This window comes from Charadrius vociferus, unplaced genomic scaffold (genome assembly GCF_000708025.1).
Source record: "Charadrius vociferus isolate BGI_N301 unplaced genomic scaffold, ASM70802v2 scaffold183, whole genome shotgun sequence".
In the NCBI taxonomy this organism is placed as follows: domain Eukaryota; kingdom Metazoa; phylum Chordata; class Aves; order Charadriiformes; family Charadriidae; genus Charadrius; species Charadrius vociferus.
In genome coordinates, this window is record NW_009648250.1 from 816,345 (window position 1) to 829,601 (window position 13,257).

General features: G+C 39.2%; 1 protein-coding gene across 1 annotated transcript in view; it reads left to right on the plus strand.

Moving 5' to 3' along the window:
- Positions 1–13,257, plus strand: part of MAST4 (microtubule associated serine/threonine kinase family member 4) — a 73,477-nt gene that overhangs the window by 36,967 nt on the left and 23,253 nt on the right. Inside the window, exons 11-15 of the mRNA XM_009884229.1 lie at positions 1,049–1,134; positions 8,280–8,488; positions 9,220–9,358; positions 10,880–11,012; positions 11,725–11,890. Coding sequence (XP_009882531.1) covers positions 1,049–1,134; positions 8,280–8,488; positions 9,220–9,358; positions 10,880–11,012; positions 11,725–11,890 — 733 coding nt within the window. The remainder of the gene's footprint in view (positions 1–1,048; positions 1,135–8,279; positions 8,489–9,219; positions 9,359–10,879; positions 11,013–11,724; positions 11,891–13,257) is intronic.

Genomic DNA, 13,257 nt, shown 5'->3' on the forward strand with positions numbered 1-13,257 from the left:
GGGAAGTGACAGGAAGCACAACTTAAAAGTAAAGTACAGGACCATTCAGAATCGTCACAAATACACAGTTAGGAAGAATCCTGTACTGGCAGGCAAGTGGACTAAACAGTTTAATAAATTACCTCTCTCTGCTCCTGTGTAGTTCATTATATTAATATATTCACTAATCTTCTTGCACTGGATTTTCTTTAGCAAGCATTTAATTGAAAATGTTCCAACCAGGTCTACTTTCAACGTTAACTATTACCAAACTGCCTGGATAGGGATCATAGAACTCCTTGGAGATTTGGAAAACATCTTGAAAAGAATCTTGTGGGTTTGGAATACTGAATTTACAGTCTTGTGCCCTCATCATCCCCCCTGGACCTCAATTCTAATTCACACTTATATCTTCAAGATTAATTAAAAGTTAAAGCTAGAAAAAAGGTTGTGCAGTACTCGGGGCTACTCCATTTTGAAAATGTTCTGACATACAAGTGGGAGAAAGTGACTTCTGTAATGGTAGAATTACTACATTTATCTCCCATATTTTTCTCTTTCATTTTGTGTCTCTTTTCACAGTCTGTCCTAAGTTATATCACAGTTTCTCCTAACATTATTTCAAAATGTGCAGAAGTTTCTTTGAATGAATGAGAGCTCATCTACATTTTGATAGCCTCTACGAGGCTGTACTACCAGGGTCAGATTTACTAAAATGGGAAGGCAATGGCGAACAAGTACCTGGTGGGATTCACAGAAGTCTGTAACTCCGGATAGGAATTGCCAGTAACTCCTTTATCGGAAGCCTTCGTGCCTGTTCCTTGTAGCCTGTGCATGTAGATAAGTGGACAGATAGCTGTGATGTGACAGATACCTTTTTGATGAAAAAGCAGCTTTACTTCAGGAGTCCCTTTGGTCCCTCTCTGTGCTATCTGTGTGGCTAACTGACCAGAGCTTTTAGCTGGTTCATCAGGGTGTGACAGCCTGGTGATAGTTGGGTTTTTATTTTTCCCTGATTTTGAAAAAAGTACTGTATTAACTTTGTTCTTTCTCCTCTTTTACTTTGAAGAGCTCTAATACCTCACTGAAGCTGCAGAGGAAACCTCGGGAAAGTGATTTTGAAACAATTAAACTGATTAGTAATGGAGCTTATGGGTGAGTAATCCATGAGTGCGACAGCTCTTTTGCATTTTATTTTTGCTTAACTTCCCATTATTTCTTATTGCAAGGATGTTTATGTGAGGGAGTTTGTTTGCACTGCTGCTTTTCTCATTCTGCTTTCCCGTTTTGTTGCTAATATTTGAAGTTCATAAGAAAAACTTTTTTGAAAGCCTGCTAGGTAATAATGAATTACTGTGTGCTGCAGTAAATTAAAATACTGGATATTACATCACACAGATTTTTCAGAAGTAGGTATCATGTAATGCCAAAGATGAAATCTGAATAAATCAAAAGGCAGATTAAAAGCCACCTTTATAATACTGGAAACAGCCTGTGCTTATGCAGATGTGAAACAGAATAAAACTGCATCTGTAGGGGGACACATTGTTAAAAACAAGTGCTCACTTGACCTAAAAATATTGGTGAAGTACAAACGAATTTCCTTAAGTAGGGCGAAACTGTTTTGTTGCTTCTCCGTGGACACTCTTCTATCGTCAAGTTTTAACCAGTTAGCTTTTAAGGAATTGCTGTTACTTGGTTGGTTCCTGGGTACTTGGAAAATGCACAGCTTACTGCCTAGTGGTATGTGAGTCATCTGGAGATACGCTTGAAGACCAAGAGAAAATTATGTTGGCCTGGGTCTTAAATGAACACAAAATATTTTCTGAAAGTACTGTGCAGGGATTGTGTCTATTGGCAGGCAGAAGTCTGTCTTCAGTCACCTTTGCTGATGAGATACTATCTCCTAGACCCTTGCTTGGCTCTTTCTCTGCACTGAAATGTATCAAGGCAGGAATCGTTGGTCTATGCAACCTGCAGGACTAGGAGGGGTGTATTGGTTCAAAAAAGAGGTTTCTGTCTTGAGGTGAGGGGCCCATTGCCAAATTGGATGGGATCACAGCACAGCAGTGGGGAGGGCTGTGCTGCTTTCCAGCACAGACCCCATTAGACTGGCTGTACTCTGGGATACCTCTGCTTGAGGTAGGAAGCAGCAGCGATCTGATAGGACTGAGCACTCTTTCAAGAGACCTTGGACATAGAAGAGAAAGCACGTTCAATCTACCTACTGGAGTTTTGCATGCCGTTTTAATGGCCTGAAGCTGATGGGCACAGTAATACTCTCTGATCATATTTAGCTAAAGGTATCCCTGCACTCTGGGACAGGAGGCATTTAGTACTGCCTAGCTGGTCATGGTAGCTTGTGTGGAGGCTATTGCTTGTGTCCAGACCTGCTTACATAGCTTAGCAAAAAGCCTGAAGGAAATAGCATAATTCGCATTAAAGTTACGTAAATATCCAAATACAGCTGCTCAGTAGTCAACTTCTGCACAATTCATTTTCTGAGAATTTCTCCCTAGGCAAACTCATTACTTACTGAATGTCAGTTTCCCCCAATTACTCCAGTACTTCAAAAGCCTTTCTTCCACCAGTTAGCAGTAGCTGCTGCTCACATCCCTGGCTGTATCCCTTTCTCGTTCCCTTGGCAAGTGATTAGTCCCCTCCATTCCTCCTTTCATCTCCTACCCAGTCTCCTCTTTGTCTTACTGGAGGAGGTTAAGAACAACTGTGTGGGGTGGGTCCCTGTCAGAGAAAAGGGTGTCTGAGTCACTAGACCTGCCCAGCTTCCCAGCAGTTTCAGGATGCTGAGGGATGGGGAGAGGAGGGAGCAGCTGCGGAAGGACATGCGGCAACCAGCAGTGTGAGTCTGGCTACCTGCAGTGAGAGGTTTGGTAGACCTATGGCTCTTGCTTCATAAGTGTTACAGTCAGAAGGAGGCTTGATGAGCCATTAAGAAGTACAGACTGGAGACAACTGTCCATTTGAAACCAGAGACAAGTAAGGATGAAAATGCTGGAAAAGAAAGTATGAAAAGCCATGGCTTTCTATGGCACATACAATGCAGGCATGTAGGATTTTTTTTTCCTCATGTTTGTGGCAGGGAAAATCAATATTTATGAAACACCTTTTTAATGCCAATAATATGCAAAATTGGGAATATAAATGTTATAAAGATTGGGTAAGACCCTGATAAATTTATGAGGAAAAGAAGAGCTGATAGAGGATGAACAGCTTGGAGTGTATCCAGATTCTGAATGAATCATTGTTGTCTTTAGCAAATGTTAAAACAGGAGTAGGCTGGCAGGTTGTACTGTGGTAGTATTAGAAGTGGAAATTGAAAATCTCATCAGTTTAGTAAAGTGCTATTACTTCCATCCTTAAGCAAACAATAACAAAGTAGATTTTGTTGGTTTAGATTTTTGTTTTACATTTTTACTCCATAGAAGAAAAATTAAGAACAAGACAGAAAACAGGTACAGCCCCTTACTAATCAATGTAGAGGGAAAGGAACACACTCAGTGAACTGTGAGACAATAAACTTTTAAAAGTATTTGCTTACTTTTAGACATGATTCTTAGCACCTGGTCACTTCCCCCCACCTACTGTGAGTTGAGAAGGCTTGTGCTCCTAAATTCTCTAGGATATCACTTTTTCACAACTATCTGTATGCTTGAAGGTCTCCACTGTGGTATGTCAGATGAGTGTGACTAATACCGACAGACCATTTTTTGATCTTTGTTTTTTTTCTGTTGGCACCCAGTGCAGTTTAAAGGGGAACACATCACGATAACCTAAATGTTCTTTAACCCATGTACAAAATGGAGTGTAATAATGCAATAATACCTGTTCCGTCTGTGAATACAAAGCAGTAAACTGTCCCATAGGCATTTATTGCAGTTTATTTATAAGTAGCTGAAATAAAAGTTGTTGTTATGCTACAAGGATTATTTTTTTCTCTTCTATGTTTTTCAAGACCATTATTTTTTTTTAAATAACCTAAATACATGTGAATTCTGCCTGGGCTTCATTGATTTACTTTCAAAAATATGTCAGTGGGCATATTTTGTGATCTGACATTAAACATTCAGTATGCTATTGTAATATTATTATTTATTTTGAGGTTATAATGGAGGGTTTAATTCTGAACCAATCTTAAAAAAAGATGTACATTCTGCTGTCTTTGATTTTGCTGTGGTGGTTTTGCCTTCGTTAGTGAAATGGAAAGCTTTGATTGCTTGACAGGGTAATTGCTGGTCTTGGCACACTGTAGCAGAGATTTGTCAGATATGTTAAACTTGATGAGTTTAAATATAAACTATTGGTTTTATGAAGGTTTGAGTAAATGTCTTAGCAGTTCTCTGCTCTTAATTGATTGGGTAAACTCATTTGTAGTGCAATTAAATGACTGTATAGTAGATGAGGTGTATCAGGCTTTTGGGAATGCCTAGGAATATACAAGAAGTTAAACAAGCTGTGAATCAGTAAACATGTAGGATGCTAGCCAAGTCATTAATGGTTTCACAAGCTGTCTCTCTGACTTTTTTCAGCCAGCCAAAACTTTTCATACTTCCAAATTTTAAACTTCTACTGCAATCACAGCAACATTTTTCCGTATTCCAGCTTGCAAGACATAGTAGTAGTCTGCTCTTCAAGTTAGCTTCAGCCTGGTTTACCGAACCAGCTCAACAAAATAAAGACTACATTTGATTTCAGGAAAGCGAGATGTTAGTTCGGTTGCTCCTCACTAATGTATAACTGTATCTGCTTAAAGCAAGTACACGATACCACTTCTGCGCCCGCCTGGACTGCTTTTAGTTCTACAAGGATGGTAATATCAATATGTACATGATATACTGGCCAATGGTGGTGTTTGATAAATTTCAAAACTCAGGCCACGTTGGCTTGAGCAGCTGCTGCCCCTAACCTGTGAGTACTCATTCCTGTCCCTTCTCCACTTGGCTGACAGTACTTGCTCATGTGTAGTTGCACTGGGAATGGGACTAAGAAAGTTACCCAGCTGCAGAGTAACTCCCTGTCAAGTAATTCATATCAGCCTGGCAGCCACCAGTTCAGAAGTGGAAGACGATAGGGTCAAGTGTGGCTTTACCAGTTCAGAAGTGGAAGACGATAGGGTCAAGTGTGGCTTTGTGTGTTCACTTAAGTAGCACCACCTCTGAATGGACCGCAGGTCTAATAAGCTGTATTCCTTTCCTTCTTTTCTGTTTACCCGTGTGGGTCACTGGTCTATACAGTGTAAGAGGCTTTGATTCCTAGAAGCCCATAGCTTTGAAGAGCAGTTTAGAAAGTAGAGGTTGGCAGTTTGTATGCTAGGGATTTTATATTCATCATTCATTGTGGGCTTACTCAAAATGATGAACTTTGAACTCAAGCACTTTATTGCCCTCCACTGAGCCTCCCTTCCCAGAACAGCATAGGCCAAGTGCCTTATCTTTCATCTGTAGCTAATATATGTGTGATGATCTAATATTGTCAGCTAATGCAATCATCTTGGTGGTAGAGAAAGGTTGTTACTGTGTTGAAGGTCTTGAATTCTGCCCTTCCTGAATGTGCAGGAGCAAACTGGTGAGGAGCTCAATTTCTCAAGTGTTTCTTTTGCAAATACAGAACAGTTTACCCATAGGAAATCTGACAGCAGCTTCATCATTTTGCGTCTGTGTTTACTACCTCCTATAAAGATAGAAGACGTTCCTACTGTTAAATATGGAGAGGTGGTTTTATTAGTTACAATTTGTGACATATTGGAACAACTAGGACTACTACCAGTTGTGAGAGAAGGATCATAGCCATCGTATTCTCTTCTTCAGATGGCCAGCTTCTCATTTGCTTCTAGGCAGACTAGGATAAGTCTGAAATACTGCTGAGAGGAGGTTGTGCATGTTGTCCTGGGTCTTGGAAGACCCGCAGCATGCTGGATACTCTTATTCCTGCACTATTCTGCAGGAGTAACGTGCTGTTGGCTAGGGAACAGTTTTCTTTGTAAAGCGTAAATGCTGTTGTCTGGGGTTACTGTGATCAGAGGAAGTGAATAAGTGATGTTAGGGGGTTTTATGTGTTGAAGATCATTTAATAGCACTTTATATAGCGTAAACAGTGTATGCACATGTAAACACAAGAGAAACAATTGTGTTGCAATTGTCTCGTGAGTCCAGTACACTTGAACTAAACAGATTTTTTTCTGAGGAATTGTAGGTAACTGAATCCTAGTGGAAAGTTACACAATTACCTGCCTGTGACTAAGACAAGAATGAAATTTAGAGAGCTGGGGAAGTATAGCCAGCATGTCCCTCAAATCTACTGGATAGTCCTTAGAACTTACTGTTTTTTCATCTTTAAATATGGTAGTAGTGACCTTACAGATCCACATGATCTGCAGAGGAGATTTACTAAGATGCTGTAATAATATGCTCTGGTTAATGTCTGTCTTTCAAGAGTTCATCTTGGCATACTGCCCAAATTAAAACTCTGAGAAAGATCTCTATGCTGAGTCCTCGGGCAGTCCTCAGTTCATTCCTATAACTTCATTTTTCTTGAAGGATTGCAGCTTCGTGCACATGAAGGACTCACTTTTCTGCGTGCCAGGAGTACCTAAGGGGACGGAAATAGGGAAAAGGAAAGATGAAATTACAGGAGATTAAGAAGCTAAGACTGACTGAGAGGAGATAGCAACAAAAGAGAGAGGAAAACTAGAATGTAGGGGAAAGAAAAGCAAAGGAAAAGAGTTGTAATGAAGGGGTGGAGAGAGAAGTGAGTATGAGGGGAGCGGTAGGAAGAGGTGCAGGAGGACAAAAGGCGTGAAGCCAGGAGGGAGGAGTAGTGGAGCTGAATAATTCAGTCTTTATTCCAGCTTGGGAGGGGCAGAAGGGAGTGAGACTTAGTAGGAGGCATGAAGGGTGGGGTTTGTCATGGGTTTTGCCCAAGGTGGTTTTCCCCGACTTTCGTAATGGTGTAATGTCTTCTACCTGCTCTGTGCTTAGACAAGAACAACGGATTAATGAAAGCATTTGGAATCAGTAAGAGAAACTTTCTTGTCTAGAAAAAGTTTTTCCTTCACAAAGGAAAGCAGAAACGTGTTGATTTTTTCAGTGCCTGTAACTTCAGTAGCTGTGGGAAGATCATAGAAATAGTAAGTCAAGAACTGCTTTTTATGTTTAAATAAATAATTGTGTGCTGATAATTGGACCTCGTGGGGACAACAAATTGAATTTAAAAACTACATAATTGAGTCCCATCCCCCCCATTTTTCTCCTTTTAGTCCTTTCTTTCCAAAAATACTCACTGCTACTGTAATTATATACTGGAGATGCTATAAGCATTCAATGCCACAAAGTGTATTTCAAGTAAGGCAAGCATTTTAAGGATTTGCCTCAAGGGATTTTGAGAAATGCAGCAGTAATGTCCTGTGTCAGTGTTTCACGGCAGGGTGATTCCTTCTCCTGAGCCTTGAGAGAAAGAGGGCTAGTCCACGTGAGGTTTTCTTTCACTTTGCTTCCCTCACTACCTTGACCTTAACCAACCAAGCTTACAGGAAACTTTGTACCTAGTACCCCAGTAGAAATTCTGCATGTCAAGATACATCTTAATCCCAATACTGCCATGTGGTTAACACAGTGATCTTTGTTTTGGATTACCTACTGGTGACCTGCCCCTGATATGGATCAATGCTGATGTCAGGGACTGAACCAAGAACAGAAGATTGTGCACCTGGCGATGAGGGAACCACCCCGTCGGGCAACTTCTGAGCCCTTCATGAGAAACCTGTGACATGTTTTAAAATCCCCTTGATGGAGTCTGAGTCATAATTACGTGACAGCACATTTAGAGAATAAGCATTTGTCAGAATGATTTATAACACTGTGCCATAGCTGGGTTTTGTATATAATCCTTTGTTGATGGAAACGCCCAAAATCTGCCTGAGCTGGGAGCATTTGCTATACCTGTTGGGGGGAAGGGGGCATTTGCTGTATCTGTTGTTTGCATTGGTGGTGTAGGGGGAGTAGTGGTGGTTGTGGGGAGAGAGGGAGCTGTTGGGTTTTTAGTTTGTGTACTAATATATGTTGACTGAGGCTCATCCTGGTTATGAAACAAAATGAGGTTTGTAGCCATTCTGTAATGTGAAAGGCAAGTCAACTACATTAAATTAAAAACATGTGTTAATATATTTTTTAAAAAACTGCATATGAATTATCTATTTGTTTAATTGTAAAAAAAAAAGTATTTTAAAATACATTTGTAGTAGTTACTCAGACCTTTTTTTTTCTCCCCCGTTTGAACTTCTTCAGTGCGGTTTATTTTGTGAGACACAAAGAAACCAGACAAAGATTTGCCATGAAGAAAATTAATAAGCAGAATCTCATCCTCCGAAACCAGATCCAACAGGCCTTTGTCGAGCGTGATATCCTGACATTTGCAGAAAATCCATTTGTTGTGAGCATGTATTGCTCCTTTGAAACAAGACGTCATTTATGCATGGTCATGGAATATGTAGAAGGTAAAATGTTTGTTCTGTTTTAGAGGAAGAAGAGAGTTTTCTTAGAGCAAGAAAGAAAAGTAACCCATATGGTACTTGCATTAGAAAGGCTCCCTGTGTGTCCTCTGTACTCTGGCAATACAGATTTAGGATCTAAATCCAACAACAAGGTGGCTTTTTTCCCAGTCATTATCTCCCAGTGAGAGCTTGTAAGACACTTGTACTCCAGCTATAATAGGAAATAACTGCTCTTTGAATAAGTTACTTGTAGACTGTAATTGCAAGCATCTTAGTGTTCAAAGTTCATGTGGAAATGCTGTTTGCTTTTCTGGAGTCCAAATTTTCGTTAGCGCATGTTGGGGTATTTGTAATAGTTCTTTTTATGAAGAAAGAGGGAAGAGGAAGCAATTCGAAAAGATGCTGATGCTGAAGGAGACCAGTGGACAGAGGCAGTGCAAGATGAAATATGCTGTGGGCTGTGGTTGTGTGGGCTGGTTTTTTTTTTGCCCTCCCTCCCTTTCTTTTTAAAAATAGCAGCACAGATTTTATTGGTTTCCAGCTGAACCCTTGTACTCCCAGCTTCATGCAGTTTCCAGTACAGTAGTTGGTGTGGTTACATGTTCAGTTTAATCATCTGACTGCAAAACAAAAGTTTATGACTACAGTCTGTGTCTCTTTCTGCAGCATGTATGGATTATACCAATACACCTGAATTTGTAGTGTCAAGTGGAACATTTGTCCTGTTTCCACAGGTGGAGACTGTGCTACTTTGATGAAGAATATGGGTCCCTTACCTGTAGACATGGCAAGGATGTATTTTGCAGAGACTGTTCTGGCCTTGGAATACCTTCATAATTATGGAATTGTACACAGGGATTTGAAACCAGACAAGTATGTATATAGAATATAACCAAAAGAGGACTTCAGAATTGTTAGATAAAATATGAACTTGCTTTGAATGGTTTTGAAATGTGTTTTTTTTTTTTTTTTTTTACATCATGAATGTTACATAGATGCGTGATTTCGGTACAAAATTTGAGTTTTCATTATCTGCAGTTATAGAAAATGCGTTTTTTCCAAAAGAGCTCTTAGACTCTTCCATCTTAAAGACAGAGATTTTTATCAGAGTAGCTAAAAAAAACCAAAACCAAACATATTTACTCTTCTGGCTGAAATGCAGGGAAATGCATTTTGGTCATTAGGAAAAGATCTTTCAAAGTATGCTTAAAACACTTTAATACAAAGTATCGTCAACTTGCAGGTATTTGCATATACGAAGACAAGATTGATCATATTGGGAAATCTTCCCCATTGCATGCTTTTTGGTTATTTTCAATATTTAGAAAGTTTATTTATTTAGTTGCGTTCAGTTCTGGGCTCCCCAGTTCAAGAAAGACAGGGATCTGCTGGAGAAGATCCAGCAAAGGGCGACGAAGATGATTAGGGGATTAGAACATCTCTCATATGAGGAAAGGCTGAGGGACTTGGGTCTCTTTAGTCTAGAGAAAAGAAGACTGAGGGGGTGTCTTATTAACGCTTATAAATACTTAAAGGGAGGATGCCGGGGGATGGGAACAGTCTTTTTTCAGTGGTGCCCAGTGATAGGACAAGGGGTAATGGGCACAAGCTTGAACATAGGAAGTTCCATCTTAACATGAGGAGGAACTTTTTTACTTTGAGGGTAGTGGAGCACTGGCACAGGCTGTCCAGAGAGGTTGTGGAGTCTCCCACTCTGGAGACATTCAAAACCCACCTGGACGCTGTCCTGTGCAACCTGATGTAGGTGACCCTGCTCTGGTGGGGGGGGTTGGACTAGATGATCTCCAGAGGTCCCTTCCAACCCTGACCATTCTGTGATTTAGAAATACGATATTGCACCTATACATGTAAACAGCATTATAGTAAGTAGCTACAGTAATAAGTATGGCTGTTACATCTTTCACATTTAAAAAAAAAAAAAAAAAAAAAAAAAGAACTGGAGTCACGTCTGATACCTCAGGCCAGTGTGGTATTAGCTGCTAACTAACTTAATACGTGAGTTTTTTTAAAATGAATGACCCAGCTTGTTACAGACAGAAAATGCTCCTCTCACTTCAAAAGTGACATTTGTTCTATTCTAAGTCTTTCTGATGGTGACTCTTTCTTTTTCTTCAAAGCATCTAGCATTTGGCTCTCAGTACTCCTCTGGTTCTGTAAGATGTTGTGCAATTGCATATAATTGTTTACATCTGATAATAATAGTAACAAATGTAAGACTGTCAGATTTTAACCTTATTTTGTACCTGTTTAAATTGCTTTTTAAGCTGTCTTTACATTTCTTGCAGTGCTAATGAAACATTTTCCTCCAAGTATAATAATAAACACATACCGTTGAATTATATCATAGTAACTTCAGATCATTCTAATTTTCAGTTTATTGGTAACATCCATGGGCCATATAAAGCTTACAGACTTTGGTCTGTCAAAGGTGGGGCTAATGAGTTTGACTACCAATCTCTATGAGGGTCACATTGAGAAGGATGCCAGAGAATTCCTTGACAAACAAGTAAGACACAGCCTTTTTCATTTCTACATTAAGTGTTCAAATGAAGTGATGTTTTGCCAGCAGAATGTACCATAATACTGTATAAACTGTTGTTATTTATGCGTTGGTGTTCCCATTGTTTGTCAGTTGCTTTTACTGATGGCCTGCAGGTTATTCCAGGCTTTTTTCTTTCTACATTAGGATCTATTAGTAAGATGAACAACCTCATTGTTTGCAAATGAATCTATAAGATAGACAAATGGGAAACTGTTTTTATAAGGAATTCCCAAGTCTCAGCAGAGTGCTTGTGGAGCTCATGATGCATTGTACAACCAAGGGTGCTAAAATCCTTTCTATGGCCCATTTCCCTTTAAGCATGCCTCATTACCATTGCTCACAATCTGTTCGCTGTAGAAGTTACTTAAGATAAAACCATCACAACTTTCATGTAAAAATAAGTATATGCTTAAGTTAAATAAAATATTTGCCATGATGGACACCCATGCACAAAGCAAACTGTCCTTTACATGAGAGATAGCAAGTGTTGATTATGATACCTGTAAATCTAGCTAGCTCATTCTAAAAACATTAGCTGTTAGGCACACTCAGCAAACTAAAACCTGCTGAATTCCATTTTTTGATGCTTCCATATTATTTTACATTTCAGGAATCATAAATGATATGACAGCTCAATTAGACTTGTTTTACATTGTGCTTCTTTGTTTTCTTTCAGGTTTGTGGTACACCTGAATACATAGCTCCTGAAGTGATACTGAGACAGGGTTATGGAAAACCAGTGGACTGGTGGGCTATGGGAATTATCCTTTATGAATTTCTTGTTGGGTGTGTGCCATTCTTTGGAGATACACCAGAAGAGCTGTTTGGACAAGTAATCAGTGGTGAGGATCGTCACAAAAATACCAGACTTCTTAGCTTGCTGTGAAACATTTCAATTTCTGTTAATAGTAAAAGATATTTACAACTTCACTGATAGACTAGGTTTTCCAGCTAGTTTTGCTCAAAGAAACACCATTATCATAGTATTGTAATACACAATTTGCTGTCAAAGCAGTAAGAATATATTTCGATTAAAAGCTGAACTTACTGTATATTGCTGCTAAGTACGGAAATGCAGTAATGTCAGATATGATGGTTAAGCTGCACTGTTGGAGAAAGAAAAGCTGTATTAGTACAAAAGTACTGCCACTATAGTACAGTGATTTCAGTCTTTAGTAAAGAAATTATACCAGCAAAGAAATGGTTAACATAAATTTGCATAAATGGGAAAATGCCTCATGGCACAGTGAAGAAATTAACAAAGATGTAATAAAACCCTAAAACAAATGTCTCCCAAATAATAAATAATGAGAAAGAGAAGGAAACAAATTCAATTCGCAGATTGTTAATGATTTCATTGGTGATTGTTGTAGTGTAATGTTATTTCTGTAGCAGCTGTTCCTCTTCCATTTAAAATTCAATAACCTTTTAGATCTTAACCTGCAAGCTGACCCTAAGTATTGTTATGTGGCTTGTGGCAAAACTGAATGATAATTAAACAGAATTGTTTACTATCCTACCTGCTGTTTCCGTAAATTTCCCGGATGCATACATGTAGAGGGCCTCTATTTATGCCAAAAGTTTGACAGAATGGCATCTCTGTTACTGAGTATTTCCCAGTCTGTTTTGTGGTCTGCTTAAAAGATCCACTAGCTTAAAAATAAAAACCAACCCAAAACCAAACAACAAACCACCATCAAAAACCAAGCATACAAACACCCGACAGAAACAAAACTAACTTCACCTCTGATTCCTTATTCTCTGAGAAAGCAGCAAATCCCCTTTTGTACTTATGGAGACACTCTTGTTACTGTCTTGCTTCCCTCCATCTCTGAAGTTGAAAGCCAGACTTATTTGTAAACTGTAATGAAATGGATTTGTGAGTTGCATCTAGTGTATGACCTCTTTATACAACATCCTAGCTGTTCATGGATTTATAACCATGTTGTTTTCTGATGTGATACACCGAGGCCTGAGTGGCAAGGAGAATCAACTGTTTAATTAACACAAGCAGCAAATGCTGGTTTTGTTCTGGATGCCTCATGGCTGCGATGCATATTCATGCTTTATTTTCCAAATTAGATTTAAACTGCAGTGGAAGCTGCAGGCAGGCAAACATGGAAATAACTCATGTTTTTATTGCATTTCCAGACACATGCACATGTGTTTTTATCTTTATCCTCTCTGGCTAGGAGAAGGAGAGAGGGAA